The 12,226-nt window shown below is 53.8% G+C and overlaps 2 protein-coding genes across 3 annotated transcripts; one reads left to right on the top strand and one right to left on the bottom strand.

Annotated features, from left to right (window-relative positions):
• The first annotated feature begins 72 nt into the window (after positions 1–72).
• Positions 73–6,618, top strand: LOC139802529 (cis-aconitate decarboxylase-like). Its single transcript, XM_071757757.1, has 6 exons — positions 73–154; positions 720–774; positions 2,540–2,727; positions 2,870–2,962; positions 3,404–3,609; positions 4,391–6,618. The coding sequence occupies exons 1-6, from the start codon at positions 134–136 to the stop codon at positions 5,307–5,309; spliced, it is 1,482 nt and encodes a 493-aa protein (XP_071613858.1). The 5' UTR covers positions 73–133; the 3' UTR covers positions 5,310–6,618.
• A 1,952-nt stretch (positions 6,619–8,570) lies between these two features.
• GLOD5 (glyoxalase domain containing 5) lies at positions 8,571–10,437 on the bottom strand. Of its 2 annotated transcripts, none has more exons than XM_071757917.1 (4): positions 10,365–10,437; positions 9,689–9,839; positions 9,312–9,467; positions 8,571–9,135 (listed from the first exon to the last, which is right to left on the bottom strand). In XM_071757917.1, exons 2-4 carry the CDS (start codon positions 9,827–9,829, stop codon positions 8,983–8,985), a joined length of 450 nt encoding a protein of 149 aa, XP_071614018.1. In that variant the 5' UTR covers positions 9,830–9,839; positions 10,365–10,437; the 3' UTR covers positions 8,571–8,982. The 2 variants fall into 2 exon arrangements, with proteins under 2 accessions (XP_071614018.1, XP_071614019.1); XM_071757918.1 differs by having other exon boundaries at positions 9,312–9,434.
• Between the last annotated feature and the right edge of the window lie 1,789 nt (positions 10,438–12,226).

Raw genomic sequence — 12,226 nt, 5'->3', positions numbered from 1 at the left:
AAACCCAAAAGGCAAATGGCCTTTCAGAAGCATATATAAACCCTGAGAGCCAAGCACCTTGCAGACACCTCTGCCATCCCTCTGAGCGAGAGCAGTGCCGAGCTGGGACCCAGCAGTGGGAACAGCCACCACCATGGTCTACTTCACCTTCCAGGTAACTCCTGTTGCACCTCCAGACCCTTTCCACCTCTGAGTTTTCCTCTTTTCACTCAGAAGGAGATAAATGTTGTTTTGCAGGCGGTTCCTCGACAGGTCAAAAATTGTCGTGACATTAAATGACAAGCTCAGCTGGTTTCCAGGGACACTTTACTCACAGTTACCAATACCTTTGCTCCATGCCTGCCCCTTTTATCCATCCCAGATGTGTTCTGCACAGTGCCACTCTGGGGCTTGTTGTTTTTGGGACCCGCTGGGTGGTTTTCCTCTCTCCCCCCCGTCCTCCCTGGGCAGCAAGAGGATTTGATGGCAGGTCTGTGAAGGCTGTGCTGTCCCTTCTCCTGGATGGCTTCATTTCTTGGCGCTCCTGCTGGACTCAGCTTTGGAAAATATCATTTATTTTTTTTCTTTCCTGCCTTAAACACGGAGTTCATTCCACCCGCTCGTTTGATCTGCCTGACAACCCCTGGCTTGGAGGCACGACCGGTAAAATGGCTCTGAAAAAGCCCCAGCAGCTTTAGGTGACAATTTCTTCTTCTTCTTCTTCTCTGCCTTTGCTCTAGAAATCCCAGAAGTTCCTGGCGAGCTCCCGGCAAGTTCACAAAACTGCTGCTCACGGTTTGTATCTCCCTGCAGGGCACCCCCTTGGGGGTTTTTTTTGTTTGGTTTTTATTTTTTAAGGAGCATCCCCAAATAACCACACCACGGCTTTTAAAAACAACAACAACAAAAGGGGAATGTGGTGGGTGAAGTGGGCTGAGATAAACCCCTCACTCAGGTTTTTTGGAAGAGGAAGCAACACCCTGGGGGGTGCGAGGGGGGAGTCCTGTGGGGATTTTTGAGGAGCAAAGAGAAAAGCAACAAGTGGTAAAAATGCTGTTGGTTACCCCTGTGCTGAACAAGAAAGTTGAACTGATTTGGAACCAGACTTTCCAAATTCTTACTCTTTGGCCATAAGTGTGAGAGATTTCAATGGGAGCTGCCAGATCCTTAGCTCCCAGCTTGGGGGTTGCTGGCAGGGGTGCCTGGCTCACTCCCTGCTGCCTTCTCCACCCTCCCAGCTTCTCTGCTGCAGCCAAGTTAAGCAGAACTTTGCTGGGCAGCCACTTGGTTTATTGCATATTTGCCTAATAATTTATTTCAAAAGGTCTTACACCATAAATTCAATAAATGGTGGTTGGTGAACACGTGAGAACAAGAGAACCGCCAATAATCTGCGCAGGTTTGGTCCTGGGCAAACTTTATTTTATTAAGTTTATTAAGTTTATTAAGTGGGAAAAAAACCACCAGAGTCGTGAAATGCTTTTACCTGAAGGGTTAAAAAAACCCAAAACACTTCCTCCTGAAGTGCCCCAGGAGAGCTTGGTGAGGGGAGGAAAAATTGGGTTTTATGGGTGTGCTGGGAGCACATTTTCCCTCCAGCCTCTCCAACCTCATCTGACTTCAGCGTCTGTCGGTTTGGTTTTGGGTTTTTTTGGTTTTTTTTTTCATCTGCCGGGGCTGAGGATGCTCCCAGGGCAGGCACAGATTTTCTGTCCTCAGCTGCAGGTTTCCAGGCTGCTGGGACTGCAGAACCCGAGGGCTCCAGGGAGCTCTGCAAGGGGGAATTTTGTCCCTGTGAGTCACGGGGCGCTGGGATCCTGGGCTGTGTTTGTGGGAGAGCTTTAGGAGAGCCCAGCAGGGAGTGAGTCAGCCAGGGTGACATTTAAGGATGAATACAGGCTGGGGAAACTGGGGAATGCTCTTTTTAAAAATTATTTTATTTTATTTATTTTATTGGGATGTTTTCTGCTCTGAATAAACATTAAGTGTCAGGCTGTAGCTGCTGGCTTTTGATGGGGTTTCCTGTAAGAGACTGAAGCAAAGCATTTTTGTTTTCATGATTCTTCATTCTAAACTTTTTCATGGGATTTGTTTCTTTTGGCCATCGATGCCATTTTCTAAATCTGTATCCAAATGTGTGTACCCCCCCCCCCCCATCCAGACACACCTCTGTGTAGACATTTGCAGTCATGCAGGCACAGCTAGAACTGAATTTTAGGGTTTCCCTGCTCTGGGGCACACTCAGAATGAGACTTTATAAATGATAACAGGTCTTGATAGTGAGCATCCTAGGAATTATAAACTTATCCAAACAAAACAGCAATTTGAAGCCAAGGTCCTGAAGCCCCAAGAGGTGACTCTGGGCCCAGATGACCTGGGGACAGCAGAGGGAAGCTGTAGGTCACCCCCCGGCACCATGTGCAGCCTGGGACACACTGGGCAGATCCCCCCGTGCTCTCCAGCTGCCTTTTTGGATAAATTCCATGAAACCAGAGCTGTGAGCAGTCAGCACGCATCCTGGCCCTGCCTGTACCCCTTCCCCTCTCTCTTGGTGCTGCAGTGGTGTCCAGGAGTGCTCCGGAGCAGCCCGTGACCAGCAGCTTCGCCTCCTTCATCCACGCGGTCCGACCCGAGCACTTGTCCCAGACCGTGTGCCACAGGAGCAAGAGGATGATCCTGGACAGCCTGGGGGTTGGTCTGGTGGGCACCACCACCCACGTCTTCAACATTGCCCTGCAGTACTGCCGGGTAGGAGCAGCCCCAGCCCGGTCCTCACCCTGACACCACCACCCCCAGGACCCAGCCCCGTCTGGGGGCTGGATGTGCAGTAAGAGGGGGCTCTGGCATCACCCAGGGTCCTCACCTGGGTTTCCCTCCCTCCCTTCCACAGGAGCTGTACTCCTCGGTGGCTGTCAGCTCTGTCTATGGGAAGCCAGGAGTGAAGCTCTCCCCCACCCTGGCTGCCTTCACCAACGGGGTGGCGGTAAGGTCGGCTCTGCCAGGAGCAGCTCTGCCTCATGGGGATGAGAGCTGAGGGAATCAGGATGGTGACTGGGAGGGGACAAGAAGTCATTGGCTCCTCTGGGACCCAGCAGACACCATGGGGGACTGCTGGGTGACGGGGTGGGTGTTGTTACAGGGTAGATTTAAGTGAGAACTTAGGAGGAAAATCTTCCCTGTGAGGGTGCTGAGTCCCTGGCCCAGGTTGCCCAAGGAAGCTGTGGCTGCCCCATCCCTGGCAGTGTCTCAGCCCAGGTTGGATGGGGCTTGGAGCACCCTGGGCTGTGGGAGGTGTCCCTGCCAGGGCTAAATGATCTTGATGATCCCTTCCAACCATTCAGGGATTCTATGATTCTCGTATCACCGAGGAGCCTCAGCTTCCAGCCCTCCCATCAGCACGTCCTTGTCTCTGCTTCTCCTGCAGACTCATTCCATGGATTTTGATGATACCTGGCACCCTGCTACTCACCCCTCAGGGGCTGTTCTGCCAGCTCTTCTGGCAGCTTCCCAGATGCTACCTCCCAGCGCCAAACCCACTGGCATGGATTTCCTGCTGGCATTTAACGTGGGCCTGGAAGTGCAAGGAAGACTCATGCATTTCTCCACTGAGGCTCACGACATTCCTAAAAGGTAAAGCTGCTTTTCTTCAGTGAGTAAGAAGAGAGCTGGTGAGTCCACTTACAGCCCTACTCAGGGTTTCAAACTGAGAGTTGAAGCCCATCCAAACTCGGGATCGGGGTGGAACCTCACTGAGAGCCAAGTGCCAGTTCTGCCAGAGCTGATCAGGCACCATTTGGTGTCATCTTGTCTCAAAAATAACCATCAAGAGAACATCACTGGGTCTGCAGTCTCATCATCTAAACTAACCAGGGCAAGAGCCCTGGACAGGCAGTGGGCTCTGGGCACAGTCCCTGGAGCAATTTCATCCTCTGCCTGTCCACCAGGCATCCCAAGGGATGGCATCGACCAGCAGCACCTTGGCCATGCCGGGTGAGGACACTTTGTTAGGCTAGGGGGACAGAGTTTGGCTGGATGGACACCACAGGCTGTGCCACCTCCTCTCAGCCAAAGTCAAAAATTGCTTTTTGGAGATGCTGAGCTCACTCTGTTGTCTCTGAAGAAGTTTCAAGCAGACACTTGGTTCTCAGGTGAGAACTAAAACCCGGAGTCAGGTGAGGGATTTCTTGGATGCCTTGGCAGCTCAGGGCCTGGAGGGGTTCCAGAGCCACAGAGATGTGGTGCCGAGGGCCGTGGTTTAGTGGTGACTTTGGCAGTGCTGGGGTAAGGCTTGGACTGGATGATCTTCAAGGTCCTTTCCAACCCAAACCATTCTCCCATCAGCAGGTGGGGTGTGTGGGTGCTCCCTGGGCCCGGCAAGCGGGGGTGCTCATATCTGCCATCCCCCCTTTAGGTTCCACCCTCCCTCAGTGGTGGGCACCATGGGCAGTGCTGCAGCCACCGCCAAGCTGCTGGCTCTCAGCTCAGCCCAGTGCACCCACGCCTTGGGCATCGCCGCCTCCCTGGCGGGGGCACCCATGGCCAACGCTGCCACCCAAGCCAAGCCACTGCACATCGGGAATGCCACCCGCCTGGGCTTTGAGGCAGCGCTGCTGGCTGCCCGAGGGATGGAGGCCAACCCCTTGATTCTGGATGACATCCCGGGGTGCTCCGGGTTCAGCGCCTTCTACGGCGTCTACCAACCCAAACCGCTCTCCACGCCCAGCGACCGCCACGAGTTCCTCTTGGAGAAGCAGGATATCGCCTTCAAGAGATTCCCAGCTCACCTGGGGATGCACTGGGTGGTGGATGCTGCCTTGTCTGTCCGGAACCTCTTCATCAACTACGCGGGGTCCTTCTCTCCCTCTCTGATCCGCACCATCGTGCTGAAGATCCCGGTGTCCAAGTACATCAATCGGCCTTTCCCCAGCTCCGAGCACCAGGCCAGGCACTCCTTCCAGTTCAACGCCTGCACTGCCCTCCTGGATGGGGAGGTGGATCTCGGCTCCTTCACCGAGAGCAGCATCCACCGCCAGGAGCTGAGGGAACTGCTGGGCAAAGTGGTGGTGGAGCACCCCGAAGACAACGTGGCCAACTTTGACAAGATGTACGGGGAGGTGGCACTGCTCCTGCACAGCGGGGACGTCCTGACAGGCAAATGTGACACTTTCTATGGGCACTGGAGGAAACCTCTGAGCAAGGAGTCACTCCTGAAGAAGTTCCGATCCAACGCCTCCCATGTGCTTCCGGAAGAAAAAATAGAAACCATCATCTCTATGGTGGACAACCTGGAGAATCTGCCCGATAGTTCCCAGCTGGCCTGCAGCCTGTGAGGGAACAGCAAGTGGGGTTTGGGTGAAGGATTTGTCCTGGTGAAACTCTGATTCCTCTCTTCATTGGTGCTTTATTCTTGATCTCCAATGACAGGAAAGTTCCCACCCCTGGCAGTCAGAGCAGACACTTCAATAATACCCAAGGAGCCCGGGAGGCAGGAGCTGGGGCTGGGTCAGGAACTGGGACACACACTCAATTTCCACTCATGGCTGATGCTGTCTGAGTAGCTGAAAGGCCACCACAACGACAAAAAATAAATCCCATGGGAATTTGAGAGCCCTGGGATGTCATCTGGAAGTTCTGCAGGAGGAACCCTATCTGGGTAACCTTAAAGCTGCATTCAAAGGGGGTTTTGTGGTTTTTGGTTGGTTTTTTTTTTTTCCTCATCCTGGGAAGCTCCACTGCAAAGTGTGTGTGTTTTTCTTAGTGCTCTTCTGATCCCTGTTAGCTCGTGGTCCCACAGCCCTGCTGGGCAGATGAAAACCCCACCAGCTGCTGCAAACATCCCTGCCTGCAAAACACTCAGGCACAAAGGGATTTGATTTGATTCACTTTTCCAGTACTACTCCCATTTCCCCAGCACTCGGAATGGGTTTTTCCCTTCTCTGTGTGCCAGGGATGGTTCAAGGACCCTCAAAAGCTGAGGTTCCTTTTTGAGGGAAAGGCAGTGGGTGGGTGAGGAACCCTCTGTCAGCCCTGCAGCTCCTGTGGGGTGATTCCTGCCTGTCCTAAGGCTCTGCCCCACCACCCTTCTGCCCAGGCACCTCCTCAGAGTTGGGTCCAGCAGAGGTGGTCTCTGCAAGCCCCTCTGGAGATTGGCACCTTGGGATGGTGACTCAGGCACAGGGACCCAGTGACTCACCTTGGGAAATTCCTGATTGCCTTCCCCGGGAGGATGGAAAAAGCTTCCTTTTGGAGACTTGGTTCTGAACTCATCTTGCTCATCCAGATGGGATGAACTCAGCTCTTGTGCTCCTTCCACTCCCTGAAAGGTTTTTACCCCACCTCCCACCTGAACCGTGCAAGGTTCCTCCCTGCTCGAGACAAACACTGACTGTGGATCCAGAGGGCTTGTTTCCAACATCACCCTGCTGGGATGGGGTCTGCTGGACAAGTGAGGGTTGTCTTCTGTAAGGGGGACCCAGCTGGGACGAGGCAGGCAGGAAGGAACATGGGCCAGGTCCTTTCTTGCTTGCAGAGAACTTCTCCTCCAGAGCAGAACAGTTTGCCTGCCTGTTAATCGACTTTCTCATCCTGTCTAGCATGTTCACACTGAATCTTTCTGAATAAAGAAATTATTAAGTTCAATTTTTTTCATAAATATTTAATGCTACATTATATAGACCATCAGGTTTCCCAGTGTTCTCATTTCTGTGCCTTCTTCACCTGACAGTGAAGCAGAACAGAAGGGGGACCCAGCACCTTTCCTCTCTTGGTGCTAGACCAGCACAACCATGCTTTTCAGTTGCATTGCAGGCTACAATTTGCCCCCAAGATCCAGGAACTTTCCTAAACTCCATTCATGCTTGGCTGGCCCATCAGATGCAGTCCTGGCACCTTGCAGCACACAATTAGGAAAAGAGGGCCCAGGAGGGCTGTCAGGGTCCAACTTTCCTTTTATTTGGCCCCTTATCAGATGAAGCAGTACTTGGCTTTTCCAGAGCCTCTAGGAGCTCAAAAGATACCTTAATTTATTTCTTTTTTTGTCATTCGTGACGTTTCCTCCAAAAACCAAGGACCCAGAAAACACCTCCGGTGTCCCAGCCCAAGAAAGTGTCTCACTCATTATTTTCTGTTTCAAAAAAGCAAATGTTTCATATCCTTAAGCAATTAAGGAGACTCAACCCCCTGGCAAGGGAAGCCAGGCTTTAAAAGAGCCAAGGGGATAAAAAAAATGGGCTGTGAAAGTTACAGCCCAGCTTGTGTGTCACTCAGGGTATGCAGTGATTAATATGGTGCCACCAAAGTCCCTAACCCCTCCTCTCAGGGTGAAGAAGAAAAGAGCCATTGTCCTTCTCCCTCCTGCTGTTCCAAGATAAACAACACAAAATTAAGAAGAAGAAGAAGAAACATTTTTTCCACCACCGTGTTTACATCAGCAAGCTCAGGGAACAGAAGGACACTTACAGGGCAGGGCCAGACAGGACCCCGTGGTAGGAATCCAGCAGCATCTACAGCTCCAAGCCAGAATGAGGAGGGCTCCCCTGGCACAATCACAATATGTTTGGGGTTGGAAGGAGCTTAAAGATCGTCTGTTTCACCCCCTGCGTGGGCAGGGACCCCTCTCACAGCCCAGGCTGCTCCAAGCCCCATCCAACCAGGGCTGAGACACTGCCAGGGATGGGGCAGCCACAGCTTAACCAGGGTCAGGGTCTCGCCGCCTTCACGGGGAAGATTTTCCTCCTAAGATCCCTCTTCGGTGGCATCAGCCCTCTCCGTGGACAGAACCCACGCGTGGGGTCCCGGGACGGGACGGGCAGCGCCGCGGAGCTTCAGCACCTTGGAGAGCGGCCGGGAGGGCGCGGAGGCTGCGCGGCCCCGGGGGGTCCCTCCCCGGGGGTCCCTCCATGGGGGTCCCTTCCTGGGGGTCCCTCTCCGGGGGTCCCTTCCTGGGGGGCCCTTCCTGGGGGTCCCTTCCTGGGGGTCCCTCTCCGGGGGTCCCTTCCTGGGGGCCCCTTCCTGGGGGTCCCTCCCTGAGGGTCCCTCCCCGGGGGTCCCTTCCTCGGGGTCCCTCCATGAGGGTCCCTTCCAGGGGGTCCCTACCCGGGGGTCTCTCCCTGGGGGTCCCTCCCTGGGGGTCCCTCCCCGGGGGTCCCTTCTCCAGGTGACACTAGAGCGAGGTGCTTGTGGCTTTCTGCCATGGCAGCTCTTGTCTTGATTGTCCCCAAATCGTCCCTCTTGAGCCCTGTGGCCTCCCCCAGCACAAGCAGGGGATTATTGTACAGCTTTGCTCAGTGGAGAATTTTGGGTTTCCCACAAAATGCCAACAGAAAAAAAAAAGGAGCAGACAAAAAGAAGTGTGTACAGCTTAAGGATTATTTAAATTTTAGAGAGGATTTTGACTGTAGAGGTCAGAATGGTCCTCTCTGCCTTCCAGCATGATTTCTGTGCTGATAATGTTGCTACTGCAGAGTGGCCATCTGGGGAACTGCTTTCCCTGAGATGCCCCGAGTCCTTCTTCATTGTTTTATGCTTTTTAAATAATGGAGGATCTGCTTTTTAAATAATAAAAGAAAGAAGAAAACCGAGGACAGCCCCAAGAAGAGACACAGAAATTTTCATTTGCGTAAAAATGACAACGAAGAGCAGAGGAATGAGAGGTTCTTGCATGGTCATGGTGGACAGGATGGAACTGAGGGGCTCCAGCTGCAGCAAAAGGGCTGTCAGATAGGAGGGGAAATGTCCCAACAAGAGCAGTGCAGCAGCAGCAGGATGGATCTTCCAAGGAGGTCCCGAGGTCTCCACTGATAGTGCTTTATGAAAGTGAGGTTCACAGCCAGGGCTGAGAGTTGGTGGCTCTTGGGAAAGCTCTCAAGGCTCACCTGACTTTATGGCTGGGATTTGAGGCTTATCCTAGCTTTGAAAAGTGAAACCTTGAGCCTGAACTGGCCATCAGGACCCTGCAGGCATCTGCATCCTGTCTGCTGCTGGGACACAGACCAGGGGTGGTGGTCAGGGATCCCCCCTGCTGGCTGCAGCTCCAGCTCCGCTGTACCTGGACACCTCGATCAGATTCTCATCAGGGTCTCGGAAGTAGATGGAGGTGATGGGACCCACAGCACCAGTTCTGGCCACGGGACCTTCTTCAATGGTCACCCCACAGGCCTGGGGGGAGACAGAAGAGGAGGGCTGAGCACTCCAGGGCATTGGGCACGCTCCCCTCCCAGCCTTGAAAACAGGAGGTGTTGGGGGAGACTTTTGACGTTCCCTGAGACCCTGAAAGTGTCACTTGGGAGGCTTTGGCTTGACACTGCCCTGTGGAGACACCACCCCATCCTCACCTGCAGGTGATCCAGCAGCTGCTCCAGGGGCACCTCAGTGATGAGGCAGAAATCTGCAGAGCCAGGGACCGGGTGCCGAGCCTTGGGTTCAAACTCCTTCCCAGCCTCGTGCAGGTTAAACTTCTGCTTGCCAAAACGTAAAGCTTTGCGGGTGCCCTGTCCCCAGAGGACAGAAGGGAAGTGCAGGGAGACCTGGAAGCCTCAGCAGCCTCTCACCTCTGCAGTCAGAGCTTGGTGGCCTCCAGCTCGTGCTGGCCCTGCCATCCCCACCCCAAGGATGTGCCCAGAGACCCTGTGAGAGGTCTGCAAGGACCAGCCCGGCCCAGAGCTGCAGCTGCAGGTCCCCTGGACCTGGGATGAGTTGTTGCCCAAGTTACCTTGAAAGTCACCACCTCCATGCCCAGGACTTTGGAATAAAACCCCACAGTGTCCTCGATGTTCTTCACAGTCAGCACGAGGTGGTCCAGGCTCTGGATAAAACATTGGGGTGGTTTCGTGCCCTCCTCCTTCCAGGACATCTCTGGGCAGGGAACAAGTATGGGAAACCATAGAAGATGAGGATGAGGAGTGTGGGAAAGGGAGCTGGGAGCTGTGAAGGCAGAGCAGGCAGGTTGTCTTTCCGTCTGTAGGTGGCACAAGCACAGAAGTAATAAATCCTGCTCCCTGGAGGACCTCGGGTCCCTGTTTTGCTCTGGTGGGACCTGTGCCTGTCAGAGCCCCTGGATGTGGTGGGCCAGCTGGGTGACCTCACTGGGGGCCGATGTCACCGAGATGTCACTGAGCTCCCACTGCACAAAATCCTGAGTGCACCAAGGATGGCCCAAATGTCCTGCTCTGGCAGGGGGCTTGGGCTCCATGACCTCCAGAGGTCCCTTCCAACCCCTGGCTTGGCTGCCCCTCCCCACTGCCAAGTCCTTTCCGCCTGAGAAGTCCCTCTCGGGTGCTCCCAAGAGCAGGGTGCCCGTGTCCCATCACCTCTCTGACCCCACCAGCCCAGCCCTCCCCTCCCACCTGAGGCCCCCAGCAAACAACAGGAGGGGAAGTACCCACCAGAGGGGATGGAGAGCTGGGCAATGCCCTGGTGATTTTCCTCTGCCTGCTGCCCACAGCCCAGCAGAGCAGCAAAAAAAGCCAGGACCAAACAGGAACCAAAGCCAGAAGCAGCATGGGAGGTGTACATTGACCCAAAGGACCCGAAAGTCCAACTACAAAGAGTTGAAAGAAGCAAGGACAACCCTGACAGACCAGGATCCACCACACCCTGCCCACGGGCAATGTGCCCAGTTCCCTTCTTTGCCTCCAAGGTTATTTTCTCCCATGCAACACGCTGCTGTCTCCCTGGGCACCTTCTTGGATGCCTCTTCCTGCAAAAAAAATGACACGGCCAAGGGGGTTCTCTGCTTCCTGAGGCAGAGTTTGAGATTTTCGTTCTTTACAGAACCCAAAATGGAATTTTGGAAGGCCTGAAGCTCGCTGGGCCGTTGGCTACAAAGAAGGGAGTAGTTCAGGCTGCAGGCAAGTGGTCCAAGGGACAGGACATTGGGAGTTAAAATTGTTCTGTCTGCCCATTCTCCACCCAAGCTGCCCGGGCTGTGTACAGCAACATGAAAACTAAAGCCAGAAAGAGATGAAAATAATTTTCTTTCCCTCAAGTCAAGGGAAAGGACATCTTTGGGAGAGTGCCTGTATCCTTCTTGCACATCCTTCCTGGATTTTTCTCCCCTCCCTGTTAAAGCTGGTCCAGAGAATTTCCCCCAGAGATGGTTCATGGCTTTGTCATCTGCTGTTAGCTGGTGATGGTGAGGAGGTCAGAGAGGGGATCTCAGGACATGCAGCTCCATCCTCCTGCTTGCCTTGCCCTGCAGGTCCCCATGGCTTTACTGAGCACCCCAGGTGGAGAGGTCCAAGAGCTGCCCAGTGGGGCTGGCAGACAGGGAAAGTGGCAGCTGGGCCTCCCAAACCTCATTTTCTTTAAACCAAAAGAAGGGAAGGTTTTGACTAGAGAGTAGGAGGAATTTTTTTACACTGAGGGTGGCAAAACACTGACCCGGGTGGCCCAGAGAGGGGGGAGATGCCCCATCCCTGGAAACATTCCAGGCCAGGCTGGATGGGGCTCTGAGCAACCTGCTCTGCTTGGAGATGTCCCTGTTGGACCAGGTGACCTTTAAAGGTCCCTTCTCACCCAAACCATGTGATGCCTCTTGGGGAAAATCCTAATATCTTTTCTTTACTAAAAATCCCCAAGCTGTTCCTGCAGCTGATGGGGCTTGGGGGGCATTAATTGGTTTGACCATCCTCACCTTGGGGTTCCACCCACATCTCTGGGCCCTGGAGCAGATTTAAGTTCCCTCTGTGCCTGAGTTCTGTTGGGGGGTGCTGGTTGCCAGCACAGCCCCAAATATGCCTCCTCCTGGCTCTGCTGCTCTGGGCTTCAGTTTCTGGGGTTATGTCCTGGTCTTTCAGCCTCTGCCATTGCTGTGGACTTGGCTGTTCTTTTGTGTGAAACAAAGAGGTCAGGATCTTCAGTTTTTTTGGAGAGAAGGTTCTGATGGAGGTTCTGATGCTCATCCCACCAGGATCATCACGAGGTGCAGAGGCCAAATTTTCAGCACCAGAAACCTCTCAGCCAGTTGTGACACTTCTATAGGGTGTTCTACAAAACCTGGATAATCCCTGAGAAGCCCGTTTGGACCTCTAGAACTGCAGCAGCTGCTCTGCTCCAGTTTACCTGGGGGTAAAAACCTCCTGTTCACATTTCCTGCCTTGTAACTCATCATCCTCCTGGGTTACACATCCGTGGAAGGAAAGGAGCTCTGGGGACCCCTGACATTTTCCCCCATGGGCTGACCAAGTCCTGCTCCTCCTGGTGTCCCTCCCCTGGCTTTGCTCTGGTTTTGCAGCACCTCTTGTCCCAG

Source organism: Heliangelus exortis, chromosome 14 (genome assembly GCF_036169615.1).
Source record: "Heliangelus exortis chromosome 14, bHelExo1.hap1, whole genome shotgun sequence".
NCBI classification, from domain to species: Eukaryota; Metazoa; Chordata; class Aves; order Apodiformes; family Trochilidae; genus Heliangelus; species Heliangelus exortis.
This window is presented reverse-complemented; position numbering and strand designations above follow the sequence as displayed.